Source organism: Phalacrocorax carbo, chromosome Z (assembly GCF_963921805.1).
Source record: "Phalacrocorax carbo chromosome Z, bPhaCar2.1, whole genome shotgun sequence".
In the NCBI taxonomy this organism is placed as follows: Eukaryota; Metazoa; Chordata; class Aves; order Suliformes; family Phalacrocoracidae; genus Phalacrocorax; species Phalacrocorax carbo.
In genome coordinates this window covers 26,975,741-26,995,690 of record NC_087548.1, presented here as the reverse complement: position 1 = coordinate 26,995,690, position 19,950 = coordinate 26,975,741, and the positions used below count along the sequence as shown (strand labels likewise).

The following is a 19,950-nucleotide window of genomic DNA, read 5'->3' as shown; positions in this document are numbered from 1 at the left end:
TGCAAGAAGGATAACCAACCTTACGCAGATAATTACAGCCTTCTCTGAAATATGAGCTTTTTTTTTTTAAGGCAAGATTGTAATTTCAAGAATAATAAAGTCACTATATTCCCATATGTCCTCTAAAAACTCAACCATCGAAGTTAGAACAGTTATCCCTTCCGGATCTTACTGTGCCATAGAAAAATCTAATACTCCCCAGAGCATCTCTCTTGACATTTGGTCAATATTTAACGTTATGATCTCACTTAGGCAAGAGCTGCCATTTCTTTTTGCCTTTTCAGGAGTCTCTAGTGCAACAAGAGTTTGCTTGCAATTCTGGATGAAAGGACTGCATATGTAAATATATGGACTTAGGTCATCCATTTTCTATGCACTCAGAATAGGTCCATCTCCATACATATTTTTTTCAAATAAATGCATAGACCAATATTAACAAAATTATAATCCCACTGTTTTGACTAAATTGCCAAGCTACCCATATCTACCCTGCAAAATGCTCATCTATTTTTATTATAAACAAATGGCACCAAGCTGCTATCTAGCCACATACTAACTACAGTATCTTAAGCAGGAAGTTATACTTGGATAACTTTTTTCTTTTAACAATCAAACAAAATTTAAATACAATATAAATTTGGATTATTCAGTGGAGGTAGCAGGGACACAGTCTTAAAAGAAGGATGACAAGAGACAGGCATCACAATAAAAAGGTGCATTGCCAATAAATTTCTGGATCAAAACTCCATTAATAAATTTCTTGTTACCACACTTTCTGTCACCTTCTTTTGTATTTCCCCTTTTAGCTAATGTCCTTCCTCGGCCACATAAAACCAAACAGTTATTCATGGCAATCCCACAGTGGTGCCAGTAAGACTTCTCAGCAAGTATGAAGCCCACAATATGGGCTCTGATTCAGCAAGCAACTTTATCACATCTGCATATTTGAAATTTAGTTTTGGTTGTTCAAGTATTAATGCAGATGGTGGAAACATGGAGGTGACTGCTAAAGGGTCTGCGAAGATTTTCTATAGATAATCTGAGCAGATGTCTTATATAGCACTCCATACTTTTTATAGACTTTAATAACTGCATTTATATATTGTTGTTTTCTTTAAGTAGCACAGAAATAGCCCAATAAAATGACCAGTTTTATTTCTATGTGCTTACATATTTTTTTAATATTCCCTTTAAAATGTCTTTTAGCAGTAGTGAAATCAGGGTCCATTATTTGTCAGGTGATTTTGATGACTACATAAGATGTCCTCATACTTATTTCATTCATTGAATGAAAGAACAGTCATAATAGGCTAATTTTACCTTATTTCCTAGGAAATCCTGGTAAAATAACAAGCTAGAATGCAAGAGTTTACCCCTCTGCTCTTTCAGGAATACCCAAGAGCTTTATCACTTCCCTTTACCTTTTTTTCTCTTAGTATTCTTTTCCTGCAGATGAATGATCTTCAAGGACTGCAGATTTTATTATTATGCACTGGTGTTATTACTCTGTGCTATTGCCCAGTGTCATAGGATGATTTACTTTAGCAGTTAGCATGGAAGACAAAAATTTATCATTTTCATTTTTACATGACAAAGACAGAACTTCGGGTTACTTTCCATAATTCATATCAGCATTCAATCCTTTCGTTTTTGTGGCATCAGGATTAATACTAGTTCCAGTGCTATTCTGTTTGTCTGAAGTAGCTCACTTCTGGATTTTTCTTCATGTTACTGAGCTGTTCTAAACTCATTAATCCCGTTTGACTTCAAAAAGCTATGCAAGGTGTGTAGGAGTGCTCCCCAACCCTGTTTAAGAGAAATCCTTGCTATTAAGTTGCTTCTGAGCAGATTAGAGGACAGAAGGCTGAGAGCTCCAAGTTAAGCTCTTCACTGGGGATCACATCTTCCCAGAATTATCTCTTTCTATTTGAGAGGGAAAAAACATATACTCATTTAACAAACTTCTGAAAAACATAATGTCTGACAAAATGTCAAAGTACAGTATTTCTGACTTAAGCTCACAATATATCAGAAGAGAGTAAAATAATTTATTGAGAACTTTGCTCTCAGCCACACTGCATCTGTATTGCTTCTTCTCAGCATCAGGCATTATTAATGCAGAGAACAAATGGAAGAAGAAAGATAAAGGCCTCAGAGAAAGCAAATAAATGTAGGTTAATAAGAAAAGCTGAACTGATAGATATGTAAATCTTATACTTCAACAGAAATGGCAAATAATAAATGAAAATAATTTTTTAAAATGCAATCAAAATCAAAGAAAGGGGTATTTTAGCTTTGTTTCTGTATTTGAAAAAGTATAAACAATGTGATACACAGAAAAACTATTTCAGTGCAATTTGAAAACAATTATAGAATAAAACAGTTTGGGCTTAAAGTATTTTACAACAACTTAAAAATAAAAGTTTACAGCAAATACTGCATGAGACAAAAGACCCAGTTTACCACAATGAATGAAAAAAATAGAAAAGAATGAGATATAATGTAAAATTGAAGGATGTTTATAAATACACATAACAAGGTTCAAACTGTGGAAAAAGGTACCGTAAGAAGTCAAATAAGAAGACAGTATTAGCAATTATTTTTTTTTTAATATAAAGATGAAACTGTTTAGGTAAAGAAGGCTATTTATAAGGCTCTGTATATAAAGAAGAAACTAAAGATGGAAATAATAATGCCAAGTTTACTAATCAATATGCATCACTTCTCCACACACACCATACTTGACAGAGTATATGAGCCTGCTGTAACGTGCGAACAGATGACTCAGGCATCAAAACTTGTATATAAACCTAAAACACATAAGGAGTGAATACTCCTTTGGAGACTGGTCTATTTTATACAAGACTATGATCTTGTAAGCGAGCGTATCCTTTCAATGCATTCATATGTACACACATTCTTCTTCTCCAAGAGTGTGGGCAAGATGCTGTGACAGCCAACTTTTCCATATAAAAAAACAACTAAATCACAACTGAACATGCAAACTAACTTCCAAATTTTTATTTCTCCTTGAAACCATTTTTTCTATGAGTATTTCTAAAAATCCAGTCTATTCAACTTTTCTTGCCAGTGTCTTTTGGATCAAACCCCATTTTTCTTCTGAACTGGCAACAGATGTGAGTTGCAGCATGGCAAATTTCCATTAGTTAAGATATTAAGAAAAATAATTGGACAAGGGTGGTCAAATATTTGAAAAAGCTGCCCAGAGAGGCTGTGGGATCTCCATTTTTTGAGACTTGATTCACAGACCTGAGTAACCTGATCCAGCCCTGGAGTTGGACCTAACTTCAAATCTGGCTCTGCTTTCAGTGGAGAATTGGAACAGATAACGTCCCAGGTTCTCCTCCATGCTAAATTATTCTGTGATTCTATGAACTAAGGATGGAGTTCATTTCATCTGACTAAAAGCACATATCTAGGACTATCTAGATGATTATCCTATGAAGAAAGACAAACACTTACAGAAGCAAACTCAACACCTTAGTCATCCTTCTTAAGACTGGGACACTTACTCTTCATGTTTTTGTGTCTCCAAGCATTACAAGAAAAAAAGATTACCAGCCTAGACTCGATATATAACTTCTACATAATCTCAGGTGTGATGGATTCCAGTTTGAGGAACATTTTTTGATCAACTGCAGCTATGTGTTTATACTGAGCTGAACAGATAAACTCAACAGAAAGATAACATAATACAGTGACTTAACACCACTTGCTGCCACATGAACCATAACCAACAGTCTCCAGATCTGCCAATTCAACAGCATGTTTTCGATCTCTGTAGGGGAGAAGCAATGTCTTTTTGAAATGGAACACAATTTCAATTTGAAAGATCAGTCTCCAGCATGAAGGTCAGAAGAGCTCTTGTATCACACCATGTAGGTAACAGATTATTTTTTTTGTTCTGCAAACTTTTGCCTAGTGAGTTCAATCTATTGGGTTAGCCAAGTCTATATTTTATTAAAGGCAATTCCAACAGAGGGCAGTACTCTTGATGAATCATTCTGTCATAATTTACAGGCATGTCCAGAGAGACATAGGCACAGAACATTCCTATTTCTACATGACGTATCAACAAGCCCCAAGGTCACAGATTACAGAAACATTTAATAAAGGCATGTAAACAGTCATCAAAAGAGCATAGTGTAGACAATCCTGTGTTATAAGATTTTGCTTGCCCTCAAAAATACAAAATAACTGCAGGAAATTTGCTGGGGAAAGGTTATGAAAAATCATCAGCTATTAATCAATGTAGCTACTAAGACTTGGTTACTACTTCTGTTAACAGTAGTATCATATAAAAGCAAAATGACTTGCTAAAAGTTCCTGTGTTCATTAACTGTATTTTCCAATAACGGATTTTAAATAAGATTTGACTAAGAGTGAGATTATAATCAAGAAAAAAGGAACTTTGCCCATCTTGCCTAGCTAGGTCTCCCCACATCAAAAGCAGATGCTGTTGTTGTGCGTTACTTTTCGTTCTTAGGCAAGGACTGCATTGTCTCAGCTTTGCAACAGGAGGTTTTAATTCATTTTATTAGGAAGAATACTACATCATTCTGCCCACTTTTTTGTAATGAGTTCTTCACTGTAAAGCCTATCTGGTAGTCAAATACACTCAAGCATCTGTACTATAGTAATTTTAATACAAGGTTGTAACTGAAATAATTTTATCAACAGTGACTATTATCATCTATTCACAAACCTGGAGCACAGGTTAGATCTCCACCCTGCCAAAGGGGAAGCCTAAGTGAGATGTCAGACAAAGCAGAAGTCTCCCTCTGTACAAACACACGATAAGCTTGTTCCTGACTCGAAAATTTCTGAGGCAAAGCAGTTTTGTCATCAACTGCCAAGTTCTTGAACTGAAAGCACTTTGCAAAAAGCACTGGTTTTAATTACACTTCATGCATTTTGCCCAGCCAGTTATGGCACACACTGTTACAGTCCATCGGAAATTATCACTCTTCTCTATCAAATAATTTGGCTGGGACTTCAGGAACCTTGCATGCAAGTCAGTCTAGCTATAGGACTGCCTCAACAACCTGCCATTTCCCCACATTTCTCAAGCTTAAGGGAATTCTTGCTACCCTTCCATATCCCCAGGTTCAATGCAGCCTGCTGAATTTCTCCACCCTCAGATGAATATGAGCTGTCTTCTTAGAACTACTAACAGCCACAAGCTGGACAGGTCAAGAGCAGGTCTGAAAGAACCCTTTGCAATTTGCAGGATTTGGCTAACTGTAACTGCCATACCTTATTTCATATGGGTGACTACAGCATACAAAACCAAACTAAAAGGTCTGTGATGTTTGCTACTTGACCCTTCCCTTCTTGTCAGCATATTCATGAAACCTGTTTTCATGCAAAAAAGCCGTGCTTTGGTTTGGTTTTATTTTCTTAACTCAGTACTACTCCTTGATATTTAAGTTAACTGATATATAAAAAAAGCAATACAGCTTCACGAAAGACATCTTGCCTCCATATATGTGCTAAACCTGCCTTCAATTTGCACAAAAATGTGTCCTAAGCTATGATGACAAATTCATATGGATAAAGGTGAATAGATTATACAATATATAGTTACATGTGAAAATAAAAGAGAAATGAGAATATTATCTACTTGCTTTTATAATGCAGCCTTCAACCTTGCATGCTTTTTCCTCCCCCAAACACTGTCACTTTTTCCCCCCCGTGCACTGATTTCTGGTTTGCCAAATGACCTCTGCAAAATTTACAGCGAAGGGAACTGGACCCAGCCCCTCCTGTATGAAAGTGAGAGCAGATCTCTAATTACATATAATGATCTTGAATCTATGTTCAGTTTTCTTTAGGTGCAAGGATCAGAGGGAGCTGTCACCTTTGTTATATGTGGAAACTACATCAGGGTTACTTTAAGTTACAGATTTGATGTCAGGTGTCTGTGGGCTTAATTGCAAGAAGGACTGAAGTGTAACGCTATGGAAAAGATCCTGAAACAGATGTGATGGCATCAAATGAAGAGTGAAAGCTGGCAAAGATGTCATAAGGTCAGATAACTCTCCCTGCAACAATACCCTATGCAGAAAAGGAACTGCTACAAGGGAAAATTTTTCCCAACAGAGAACCCCTGCGTACTTTAAAGTAATCATTAATTTCTGTCTCAAAGATTAACCTAAAGCCCCAACAATAAACTTACTTGCTTTACTTGAACATGAGCGAATACAGTCACCAGTACTTCCACCACAAGGATCCTGGCTGTTTGTATCGACTTACCCGCTTATGAAGACGTTCTGCTTCCTCCTGATACGCAGCAAGTTGTTGTTTCCATTGTTTTACATTGGCAGTGGACTCCAGCAGGGCTGCTGTGAGCTTAGCATTATTACCCTTGAGCGTGGCCAGTTCTGCCTCCCAGTGCTTGCTGATTGTCGAACTGCACATACAGAATGAGAATAGTCAGAGCCCCCAGATCGCTTCCCCCGGTTTTTTTTCTTAAAATGTCGTACAATTTTTTTTTTTTCAAAATATCCAGGAGAAATAGTATTATGCAAAAATCCTATAACTGAATGTCCAAATGAGAACCCAAATGCTCAAATCATCAAAACTGTAATTTCAGAAATGTAGATATATCATTATTGGAAAACAACCTCTGCTGTCCCTGTTCAACAGGGTATGTTTTTTTAATAAAATGTTAAGAATGATGAAATCCACATCAGCTTCCCAAAAGCAACAGCACGTAATTCTAGAATATGTAAATCATTAGTCACTATATTAATATATATGTATGAAGTGAAAGTGCTTTTTTAATCTACTACTTTATGAAACATATTGTAGAAAAAGATTTGTCACGAGCTTGAGTAAAGAGAACTGATGTAGTGCTTTGGAACTACAGCTTAGTTGTCTTAATTCAAGCCTTCTATCCCAGAAAGATACTTTCTTTATTAAATACCATGTTTAATTGTACTTGCAAACTCAAAGATCTTGAATTTCAACACCATAATATTATGAATACGCCTCTCCTCAATAATATCAGCAAAGAGACTAAAGGTCAAGGAGCACAGAGATATTATTACTTCATTACAAAGAGGAAGCCAATGTTGGCTTTTACTGATGCAGTCTATGGAGGAACAATCCTTGCCTGTGGTTTAGTTATTCTCTGAGCAAACATAGGGCTTTAATTTTCACAGGTAACTAGTTTGCCATCATCCAGAGATCCTATCTTAGCACTCAGTATGCAAGGGAAAAACATCTCAGGCACATCAGGTGAATATATTAGTATGCCAATAGCACATTCATGTTTACTTGTATAATTCTATCAGCATATGAGATGCACATCTACATGGAAAATACATACAGAAAATAATTCATTTTGTCTAGTTGGCTTACTATTAAAGGCAACATTGAAAACCAAAGATCAAACATATGCACATATGAACAATGAAACATTCTGCCACCGTTTTGTCCACTGAATTTTCTTCTTCCACTTCAGGCATATGCACAGCCCATCTTACCAAAGCATATTTCAAAAACATTATGACTCCTATAAATGCTCGTTAGGTGTTCAAAATCAACAGCCAACAAGGAACACTAATTACCAATTCAAAACACATCTACTGTTTCACTAAAAAAACATGTCTGATTCTTCCATGCTCCAGCATTTCCTTCCAAAAATGCTGCTTCATGCCCTTGAACAGGAGTATAAGTTCCTTCAGAAGCAGAATACAGGTTCTTTCAAACTGCTTTAGCATTTCATGATGTATTCAACTAATTAGAAGTTCACCACTGAAAATTTTAAATCTTAAATGACTAAACTAAAATAAGGATAATCCTACTTCATCAGGGAATGCTGTCTCACATATTAAAGAAGATGAGAACAAATTTCTGTAACAACGTCTACTCTTCTGTTTCTCTAATCAGATTTACTTTTCACTTACAGTAGCACAGCTGATCAACAAATTCTGTAAAAACATGTCAAAAAAATCTAGTTCATTATCACATTCATAACTCCTCCTTGATGTTCTGATCAGGCAAACAAATATCCATTCCAGACATTTCATGCAATTGAGTAGTTCTATTTTGTAGTCCTGCTATGGCAGGACTAGTAGTAAATTTTTTGTGTATGACACCTATACATAGAATCATAGAATTATTAAGGTTGGAAAAGACCTCTAAGATCATCAAGTCCAACCATCAACCCAACACTACTATGACTTTCTAAACCACGTCCTGAAGTGCTGCGTCGATGTGTCTTTTAAACACCTCCAGGGATGGTGACTCCACCACCTCTCTGGGCAGCCTGTTCCAATGCCTGACCACTCTTCCAGTGAATAAATTTTTCCTAACATCCAGTCTAAACCTCCTCTGACTCAGCTTGAAGCCGTTTCCTCTTGTTCTACCGCTAGTGACCTGGGAGAAGAGACCAACACCCACCTCACTACAACCTCCTTCCAGGTAGCAGTAGAAAGCAATAAGGTCTCCCCTCAGCCTCCTCCAGACTAAACAACACCAGCTCTGCCAGTTGCTCATGAGACCTACTCTCAGGACCCTTCACCAGCTTCACTGCCCTTCTCTGGACACACTCCAGCACCTCAATATCCTGGTAGTGATGGCCCCAAAATGAACACAGTATTTGAGGTGTGGCCTCACCAGTGCCGAGTACAGGGGCACAATCACTTCCCTGCTCCTGCTGGCCACACTATTCCTGATACAAGCCAGGATGCTGTTGGCCTTCTTGGCCGCCAGGGCACACTGCTGGCTCATGTTCAGTTGGCTGTCAACCAACACCCCCAGGTCCTTTTCCGCTGGGCAGCTTTCCAGCCACTTTTCCACAAGCCTGTAATGTTGCATGGGGTTGTTGTGACCCAAGTGCAGGACCCGATACTTGGCCTTTTTAAACCTCATACAATTGGCCTCGGCCCCTCGATCCAGCCTGTCCAGGTTCCTCAAGTAGATCAACACTACTTGGTGTCATCTGCAAACCTACTGAGGGTGCACTCGATCGCCTCATCCAGATCATTAATAAAGACATTAAATAAGACTGGCCCCAAAAATGAGCCCTGGGGATCCCCGCTCGTGACTGGCAACCAACTGATTTAGCTCCGTTCCCCACAAGGCTCTGGGCTCGGCCACCCAGCCAGTTTTTTACCCAGCCAAGAGTACACCTGTCCAAGACATTAGCTGCCAGCTTCTCTAAGAGGACTCTGTCGGAGACAGTGTCAAAGGCTTGGTGCCTATATCTGTCAAGCTACATTGGTTCAAATTTATCAACAGTTCCCAAGGAAATGTTGAGAAACATTCAGTGCAGACACAATGAGAATTATCCCTCAGAAGAGAAGATCCTGGTGCTAACACCCAGGAGAGGGAACAAACAGATGCAGAAGCTGAAGGACACGTGTGGAAAATTCAGAGGGCTCCCAACAACTGTTAAAGCCCATGTCCAGAATTTTGATGACAGTACCTCAGGAGAGGTATGGGAGAGCTGCACAAACTCCTTCTCTCTAAAACCTTTTACTTAGTTTCCATTTGAAAGGCTTTTTACTAAAAGCAAACTAATTTTGCTCTCAGTGCATTAGATTCTATCATAAGAAATACACACACAGCTCTATCAGGTTGTCTTAACAACCACGAATATCTAAACCAAACCAAACTGTTCCTCATGTGTTCTGAAATTGTTTGCTCTAGGAAGCACATGAAATATGAACACTTACTCAGTGACCAAAGTGATCCAAAATGCAGTGCAACTTCGACCAAAACACCCTTCAGTTTTACTCTGCAGTGCAAAGAGCGAGACTGTATGTATACATTGTGGTACACAGGCACACACATTTGCAGTCCTGTACTGCAAGAATTCAATCTGCATACATATTTTGTTTTGTTCTAAAAGCCTTCCATTCCTTTGCAGGCAGTGTCAGAATTTTAACAGTGTTTTCTTCAGACCCGTCCAAATTAACATCACTGAGCACCTGGCACACTCACAAGTTTCAAAACGATCCTTCAAAAAGAGAGACATCCTTTACACTCCTGCTTCTCAGTGTGAAAAGCTCCACCAAACTTTTAAAATATCATAACAGAGAATAAAGGTGGGTCATTTCCCTTGTGAAACTTCTGAACATATGAAAATAAGAGAAAACGCTGTTTTGCACACATCACTATATTAGTACCAAATACAAGAGGCAGAATGGGCCTTTAATGGATAACAGCAAAGTATGAGTTTTATTGGCTCAACAGATCGTACTATACAAAAAAGTGCTTTCATAACAGAGGTTTAGGTCTGATTGTACAGAAAATTATCTTTACAATGTCAACTGTTGACGGGATTGTAAGCACTTGTTGGTGAGCAAAAGGTCAAAACTCTCCTGAATCTCCAATCCTTGGTGCTGACCATGGTATCTGGTATGTGTGTAACATTAGATGTGTCCACAGACAGAACACTGCACGGTACTCCACCATGAAGGCAGAGAATTCAAAGTTAGATATTTAACATCTATGGCATCCAGTAGTTTGATCACTACCACAAAACACTCCTAAAATAACTGCTGGCTGGTATCATACAGCCTAATTCTGACACTCCCTGAAAATTAAGGTAGGAGCCAATGATCTTCCAAACTTCTGGGCATTCTGACCAATTAATATCAGACTGATCTCCTTTCTCATTGGAGATTAGTTACAACCCCAGTAAGTCACTGAGGAATAGCTTTGCTATCTGTCCATCTGTGACCTGAATAGAGTGCCAGCGGCTATAAATGCATGATTATCTTTCTCTGCAAAGTAGGTCACTTAAGGAAAATTAATCCGAAAAGCTCCAGTCACCAGGTTTAGCCAGTTGGAGAAGGCTTACAAAGGCAGGGGGTAGGGAGCACACATTATTGAGTCACATTCAGAATGAAGTTATTTTGAGAGATGCCTTCATGAAAGAAAAACAAAAGCTGGGATCCATCATGTGTAACGGTTACTTGGGAAGACAAACCAACACTCCAAACGTGCCCCCCTTCCTTCTTCTTCCCCCAGCTTTATATGCTGAGCATGACATCCCATGGTATGGAATATCCCATTGGTCAGTTTGGGTCAGCTGTCCCAGCTGTGTCCCCTCCCAGCTTCTTGTGCACCCCCAGCCTCCCCGCTTGTGGGGTGGTTTGAGGAGCAGAAAAGGCTTTGACTCCATGTAAGCAGTGCTCGGAGATAACTAAAACATCCCTGTGTTATCAACACTGTTTTCAGCACAAATCCAAAACATAGCCCCATACTGGCTACTATGAAGAAAATGAACTCTATTGTAGCCAAAGCCAGCACAGACAGTTAAAATCAAGAGATGTTTTCTACTTTTTTCATCAGTATTGCTTATTAATTGTTTGCTGAGTTGTGTGCAGTACCAACACTATAATACATGGTTTAAGCTTTATTTCAGATTTATAGAAATAAAATGCGTGCAGAATTCTGCTTTATTAATATTTTATGGGTTTTAATATTGGATTCATTGCATAATATGAATTAATTTAAAAACTGGATTTCTTACTATAGCGTAGTCATGGTTTCAGAGAACTACAGTTACTCAAGAGCATGTAAATTCTTCAGATGTCACTGTGATCTGCGCTTCAGGTGTATGGTGAGCAGTGATGTCTTGGGATAGAAGAAAGGAGGAGGAATTCAGCTGAGTAGAGATTGGAGTGCTTTCACTACAAAATTTGGCAACTGGTATAGTAACTAAATCCATAAGACTTGACAAATATGAACAGAGCAGATTATAAATAGTGGCATGAGTTGGACGCAGCCCAACAGTCTGGTGGAGTGAGCATTACCGATCAGCGGGAGAGGTATGTCAACCAGCTGGTAACAACGCATTAGCTGTGCTGGCAGCAAGGAGTGATCCTTTCTGACAGCCTTGCTGGTGAGCCTTACGGAGCAGCAATTCACGCTTAAGGAAGCAAAGGGGGACTATGAATGATTTGGTTCTGTTACAGTAGTATCCGAGAGCAATAGTGAACTCAAGTAGGGTAGCTTCTTCTCTTTGGAAGTGTAAGGCAAGTGTTTGGGTTTATCTAAAATTCCCTGGTGCATTTGGGAAGAAATTCTACACAAGGTCCTTAAGAAATCCTCCATATCAAATAAGCTTCAGATAATGCTGAGGTCCCAGGCTGGAAGGGTGAGATCTCTGCAACAGGCTACACTTGCTCTTGCCTACATTGTAATGATGAGACTGTCCTATTAGATAGAGACGTTGACTCTGCTGGCACAGAGGATGAGTGCAGGATCTCTCAAAGTATTAGTAAAAGCTCACAACAACCTTCCTCTCATTCATGCTGAGAATGAGTGTCCAGCTCCTCACTTCATGTCCTGATTTAGAATAAATTTTACACAGGTATTTTGGCAATTTCACCCCTTTTCAGAGATTTCAAAAGGCACCTTCTGTGGCCATCTTTTAAATGAGTAAGATTACTTCGTGATAGAAAGAATTTAAACATGACGGTTTTAGAGTTTGTCCTGCTGCTAGTCCAAAGTACCATATGCCCTTGGTAATGATATGGAAATTTCTATCTCTTTTGAACATTGAAAGCAAAATTGGAAACAGAAAGGGGTTTTGTGATTTATTTAATTATACCTGATTAGGAGTCCAAGAATGAAAGAGAAGCTGAAGAAAGAGCAGTGGAGCAGATCATGTCCTATCTCACCATTCCAGGAAGAGGCAAAAAAGAAAATTTTGAGTTGTTCTGACATTTTAGTCTTCATACAAAGCTCTCTGCTTGCACAGGCCCAGTAGATTCAGCCACTCAAAAGACTCTGAACTTAGGTGCATGAGGAACAGTTATCTACAGTATAGCAAAAGATCAGCAAAAGAGGGAAAGCTACTGTAAGAATGGCAGCTTTTGTAAGAAGAAAACTTAGGAAACAAAACAAAATTGCCTCTTTATAGCTACCGCTTATTGTCGTATCTGTAGTTGGGATTAACTGGACACATACAAAAGGAAGTCTTACTTGATAAACTGGAATTTATTAAAAAAGGGTAAATCCTCTCAAAGTTATAATCAAGAGATAATTACAAGGAAATTGCTTTGAGTTAAATATTTTGAGTGAGGCCAATGAAAAACTAATTAATATTCAAAGAGCTCCTTATCTTAATTAGAGTATTCCAAAGAATTTTTAGCAAAGGAGGATAGCTCCCCTGGGGAGAGAAGTAGGAACATTAACAGAGCATGAAAGATCTGTTCTTCCCTTTGGGATAAGGAATATCTACATAATCTCAGTGGAGTTACATCAGCACAAAACCAGGGATGCATAGTTGTGAATCAGCTCTTTTGACTGGTTAAATGACATATTTGATGACAGCAAAAAGGATGAAGGAGGCTCTGGAAGCACATCATACTTCAAGTGAGGTGACTAATCGCAAAGCCACACATACCTACTGGAAAGTGAGAAAGGCAGATGAATGGCTGAAATCAGCAGGTGAGAGCATGACTTTTCTGAGAGCCTATCATTCTCTGCAAATGTTGAAGGGTTATGCCCCTCCAGGATACATTGTTTTGTTTTGCACACCCTTTTGCTCAACTCAGAGCTACAGTATGCTTGAATCCCAATTTCTGTGTCAGTGTAGAAGACAGATACACAGAAACTTTTTCTGCTAATTTGGGCAGAGGGGTGCTTATGGAGCTATTACAGATGTCTCTTTCAAGGTGTTATATATATGATCTTTCACTTTTGTTTAGCCTTCCAGTTTGACCATGTTCTTGGATTCAGAATCGTCCAAAGTACCTGTGCAGGCCATGGACAGATGAAGAGTTGCCTTTCCAGTTCTGTTAGAGGCAGTTCTGTTCTTAGGCATCTCTTGCCCTATGCTCCGTCAGCTCACTTGGAATGGTCAAGATCTTTGCAGATTTGATGAATGAAGATGAACCAAAGAGGTTGAGTAATGGTACAGACTCTTTCCACTATATAGCAGGCCACTATGCAATGCAAATTGGTGGGTATACCATATCTAGATCCACTGCCTAAATCCATGTTCTGCATTTTGTAATACAGCCTTCCTTCGTCACAGGGCCCACAGAAACCACAACAACACAGACCGCCTTTCGATATGGAAGCTTATCACTGAGGAATAGACTCGATATTAAGTTCCTTTTAAGGAAGGAAAATTTCACACAAATATTCTCTATGGTAACCCAGCACAGTATTCCTGCAGAAGACAACACAGCCAGAGAAAAAAATCCCCAAGTATGATGGTGTTCACTGCTTATTGAAACACTAAGAGTCAATAGCAACAGAAGAGCTCCTGAAGGGCACACCATGGGGTGCAGAGGACTGGGTGTTAACACAAAATTAATGCTTCAGCTATTATCCTTATAAATCAGGGACTGAGATCCCAGTCCTGACCCAAGTTAAAGTGGAGGACAAAGAGAAGAGTCACTCTTCTCCACAAGAAATAATGAAGTTTCCAAGCTTCTATTGTCTGCTAGTGGATGCTGGATGTGTTTACATAGATGACATTTAAACTCTGTTTCTCCTTAAACTTACACTGTTAAGAACAGTTATATGCATGTCTTTTGTACACTGTATCACAATGCGGAAGACTTGTACTTAACCCGAATCAACACAGTAGCACTAAGAAAATCCCTGATTTCTATGAGGAGGCTCAACTTTTATTTTAATTTTATTCTTTTAAATAGATCTCATTTTTGTCTTAGCCATTTAATTTTATATAGTAAAGAGATACTAGATTATCGGTTCATGAAGGCCATAGAGCATTAACCAAAATCAGCAACTCTGTCTTATAACTTTTAGCCCTGTGCAAGAGCAAGCATAGCTAATTAATTTCTAGCTATTTTTGCACTAAACATTAAAACCTTGTAGACCTAACATTTATCACATACTCTGAAAAATTAAAAAATATTTGCCCTTGCTCCCTTACTGAAATTGCTTAGTCGTATCACTGGAAGTAGTTTATTCTTGTGCCTGTAATGTATCTCATATTTTTCACAGCTGATACCCAGTAAGATTTTTTTAGTGCATTAAACACTAGGCCTAATTCCTTGCTGTTGCTATGGTGCTGAATACTTCAAATATTCAAACAAAACCACATTTTTCAAAAGTAACCTAAGTTATTTAGGAACTTATGTCCCATTTTCTAAAATGACTGTGAAGTAAGTCAAATTGACTTGGGCTTTTATGGCACTTAATCACTTTATAAAAGGAATTAGATGATGTAGTTATCAGCAAGTCAGATACCGGGACACGGTGGCCCTGACACTAAAATGAGCTGAATTATGACCACTTTCATTCTGGAATTCATTTGTACACACAGAATGTAAAGCAATTTAACTGTAAATCCACACTTTGAATTAGTACAGATTAGTTTTGCTGAGGCCCCTGGCTAGAAAAAACTCTGTTTCTTTCAAAAATCCTACCTATAACAACAATTTGTGTGGGCACTGAACCAATCCGCACTCTGTCAGCAACATAACACAAGAGGAGAGAGCATTCAGCTGCCCTACACTTCTCTCACCTTGGCTCTCATTTATCAAGTGATATTTTGATTTTAAGAGTTTCACTGAACTGTGCTCTCAATACATCTCAGTGAGTTTGAGAAACTTCCCTAGCTTCACCACAAAAACGCTGTGGTAGTAAGGACAAGGAACAACTCTCTTCCCAGTGACCACACCTCTGCCACTAAGTAAAATGGCCAAAAAGCCTCGAGCTTCTCAAGGCCATATGGACTGGGGAGTTCACACTCTCTGCAAACGGCCCTGGTCCGTGTCAGCTGGCTAGACAGATCCCAAGCATAGTTTGCACATAGTCAGGCTTAGTGCCCTTCCATCTCTACAGTCTTCCAAGGCTTCATGTGATCTGCAAGCCTCCCGTGCCCACCTGAAACATTTCTGGGCATGCAATGCACGTCTGTGCTTTTGTGAAAGGAGAATACCACTCTGGTAGGTGGTAATGCAGCCCTCAAATCACTGCAGGTATGTGGAATTGGAAAAGGACTCCATACAAAATGGTAACTGTGTCTTACAGCTGCAAGGACACTGTGTGGGCGCAGAAGAGGTACAGTGTCATTGCTGTAACATGGAAATGGTTCAGCCCTCAGCCCAAAGCCCATTTTATTTAGCTATATAGATGTGGCCCATGAGGCTGTTGCAGCTACAGGTCAATTCTATGGAGCTCAGCAGAGATTCTCAGCTTTGTAACAACAGAATGAAGACAGTAAAAGCTACACTCTGAGCAACTGCAGCCACATGTAGAGCAGTGAGATGGCTAAAGGGACCTCTCCAACCCTGTAAATCTGACATATACCACAAGCAAGGGGTGGAGATCCTCAGTACAATTCTCTGCCTGCATTTCTAGGTACTGTCACAGGCTTAACTGGAGTGCATTGTGCCTCTGCTGAAGACAGCAGCTCTTATAAGCAGCTGAATGCCAAAGATTTGCACATGCCTGTTTTAGATCTTAGTTGAACCTTCTGTTAGTGATATCACAGGATAGCTCAGCCTCTAAGACCCCTTAATGCTGGTTCCTGTCTTATTTCACAGCAAAAACTGAACTCAGAACAATCATTACAGCTGCAGGGCCTCACAACTCCACTACCAGCAACAGAAAGCAATTCTGTAGAATGACCTACAAAATACTCATATGCAATCAGGCAGTTGCACAAAGATTCTGAATTATGACTCTTTGGCCCTCACCCAGCTAGTATCTTATGTTATCTTATAATGACAAATAATAACTACTGGTGCAATTGATTTTTGCATTACAACTGCCAGTTTGCTTATCCCAGTAAATACAACAACATGCATTAATTGCAGAAGTTTATCTCCCTTATTGTAAAAAAATCCAAGTTTCAAAGAAAAAACCTAACATGGGACCTTCCTTAATTCACTGGTAGTTGCTAGTTGTTATTTGCTCAGTCTAGACTAAGTGATCTTAGGTTTCCTTCAGTTTAGCTTCAGAGTAATGCATAGGTCAGATGATTTGGCTCAAAAACTCAGCTGGAAGTCAAAAATATAATAATTTCTAGATCCATTCTTCCCAATTCAACACTCAATTGATGCAACAGTTTCAAAGACAAATATAAAGCTTGGCTCCTCACTTCTCCCCCCGCCTTATCTTACTTAACTTGTCACAAACCCAGCAGGTATGCCAAGAGTATGAAGTTGCACAAAAGTTGCTAGTTGTGAGTTCACAGGCAGAAGAACAGATGCTGAGCTCCCATTCTTTTGCGAGGCTATGCCTCTGTGCTATGGTACTGTTTCAGCATGTTTGTTTTCTAATATTGTGAGCTCTATTACACTTCCCCTGACAAGGCACCTGGACTAGGAAAAGGATAGAGCAAACAGCATGATGTGAAGACATTTAAAAGCCAGCTTTCCTGAGCCTCCCACTATGCTGAACGTAAGCCCAACATGAATGATCCCTAAAGTGCTAAAGTAGAATTAAACAAGAATACTAAAATCTCTGGAGAGTGTAGGAAGAAGGTGCTACACAATCAGTGCTGCCATCTAATTACCTTAGTTTTAAATTTCAGAGTACTTCCTAAATAAAGTAAGTCATAATAAAGCAAGTCGCAGTCATACACGGTGATCAGTTAGATCAGTTAGATCACACATGTAGGAAACTATTTAGCTATCCTCTTCAAATTCAGGCCAGCTTAATCTGAATGTATTGCCTACATGAAAAAGCATTTGGCTTCAGACCACAAACCCCTATCTTATTTCTATACCTATTTTCACTACAGTGAAGGAAAAAAAACTTTTATTTTTCTTCCTTTGGCAAATTACCGAGATAGATAACTTACTATCATTCAGTGAATTCACCTTCAGTGTTTTGGTTTGGCTTGGTTTTTTTGTCTGAGCCATGTTGTTCAAACAAAATTACTTCTTAATTTCCTATGTGGTTGCAGTCTCCCAGCAGAATGGTTTCCCCTGTTCTAACTTTAATTTTGAAACCAAACCTTTTGCATTTCATGACAGGAAGACAACACATCATTGCACCACAGTGCCACAGAGTAAGATCTGCAAACCAACAAACCTACAATTAAAGTTCATCATCACAAATGGACCACATGTAGTGTTTTATTTTTGTGTACCTGAGAAAACAAGAGTCCTAGACATACCAGACGTTTTATTCCAGCACTTTCACCCAGCTTCAGATGCCTTCATTTGCCAAATGGCTTAAGAGCCGATTAAAAAAAAATGCCTTCTATATTCTAGTTCATTGCTGATTTGTGCCAACCCAATTCATTACAGACAAAACTAGATGGCTGGTGCCACTCTGAAATACTTTGATGATGCTTATGAATTGCAGTTATCCACATCTCACCAAAGTGCTGTTCAATAACTTAAATTCATCTCAGCAGAGCCCCATTATATGATCTAAACACTGATCAACACAAACAACTTTCTGCCTGTACTACAAAATGTCACTGGCATCTACAGCAATACTGAAGAAACCCAAAAGATGTGGCTCTTTAAGCACAGAAAGTTTCCATAAAGCATAAAGCTGATGGAAATCTACGGGAAATGTTGATCTCCATTTAGCTGTATTCCCCATTTTATTCTTCATGCTAACTCTTACCTCAAGAATAGAATATATTCAAGTGCTTCGTATTTCTGACAGACAAAATATTCCATTTCTGTGTTTATGTGTGCCTGCCACTAACCTCTACCCATGTCTGCAGGAAGTACGTTGATGGTATCAAAGTTCCACTGCAAGGGGTCTGCCTACTACAATGCAACAGAAATAATCAACATGAGACAATTATGTTGAATAATGGAACTTGTTCAGGTGGAGTTGGAATACTGTTTGCACATTCAGATACATTCTGAAATGGCTTACAATAAAGCGACTTTGGACTTTTACTTGATCAACAAGCTTTTACTCTAGTCTTATAGGGGCTTCCACTGTCTGGACAAGAACCATGACCTGGAGAGTATGGAGAGTGAATGATAATGGCATTTTCACCATGCCGAGCTATGGCAGGATGACAGCAATGCTGGGTAACGTGACACTGTGTTGCCTCCAGAAAAAATGAGGAAGCAAAGCTCTGGATCATAATGGTGGCAGGAGGTTCAGTTTAAGGCTGGACCCAGTAAAGAGGGCTTAGCAGATGAAACCCATCTTCCCCAGGTTAGATTTGAAAAAGAGGGATTAAGTATCCTGAGATGGCACTTCATCTGACTGGTCTTAGGTGCCTGTCTAGGAGGAAATGCATCAGGCACTATGGAAGCCCCTCCAGTGTAATTTTTCAAACTCATTGTCACATAGACATGGCAAAATTTGCTCGTTCCCCCCCAGAGGACCCAGACCACAGCATTCTCCAAAGGAATTTCCACCTTAACTAGGTTTAATTGTAAAGCCTACCGCTAATAAGGGAGAAACCTTTAGCAATCTTAATTAATCTCATAAAAACAACACACTCTAAAGGGTATCATAGTAGTAAAACAGCATGAATCTTTTAGATTAGACTTGAAAGCAAGCTTTTTACTTCATGTGAAAATCAAGAGCTCCTGGTCCTTGGTCCTACATCCCTTGCAGGGATGCAAAATGATCCCTCAAAGAATATACAGCTATACAGCTTTTAAATTTCGGTCAGCTCTATTCCAGATAAATTCTAGAAAAAAATAAGTTTTATGAAAACTACTTTTTGTATAAGTGATTCATTTAAATGTGAAACAATTCTTTTAAAAACTAAACTTAGTACTCATGTTATATATTTTTAATATAGAGAGTTTTCTAAACTGCTTTTCTCTGCTTTGTGAAACTTTAGTTTATTAAATATGCATTCTTTCAAGAAGCAGGCAGAGGTAATCTATTTGGCTGAATCCTAGCAATAAACGCCTAAGACCAGCACACGGCTTCATTAAGCTCACCGTAATTTCTTTGCACCATGCAGGCAACTGTATGTTGGCTCTGAACTGGAGAAGTCAACAGACACAACACAGTTCTTCCTAAGCCACATGTGCCTGGGAG

At 38.9% G+C, this 19,950-nt stretch overlaps 1 protein-coding gene across 1 annotated transcript in view; it reads right to left on the bottom strand.

The window, feature by feature from the left end:
* The window catches only part of HOMER1 (homer scaffold protein 1), a 92,961-nt gene that overhangs the window by 16,790 nt on the left and 56,221 nt on the right, over positions 1-19,950 (bottom strand). The window contains exon 6 of the mRNA XM_064438666.1: positions 6,277-6,433. Within this exon, the coding sequence (XP_064294736.1) occupies positions 6,277-6,433 (157 nt within the window). The remainder of the gene's footprint in view (positions 1-6,276; positions 6,434-19,950) is intronic.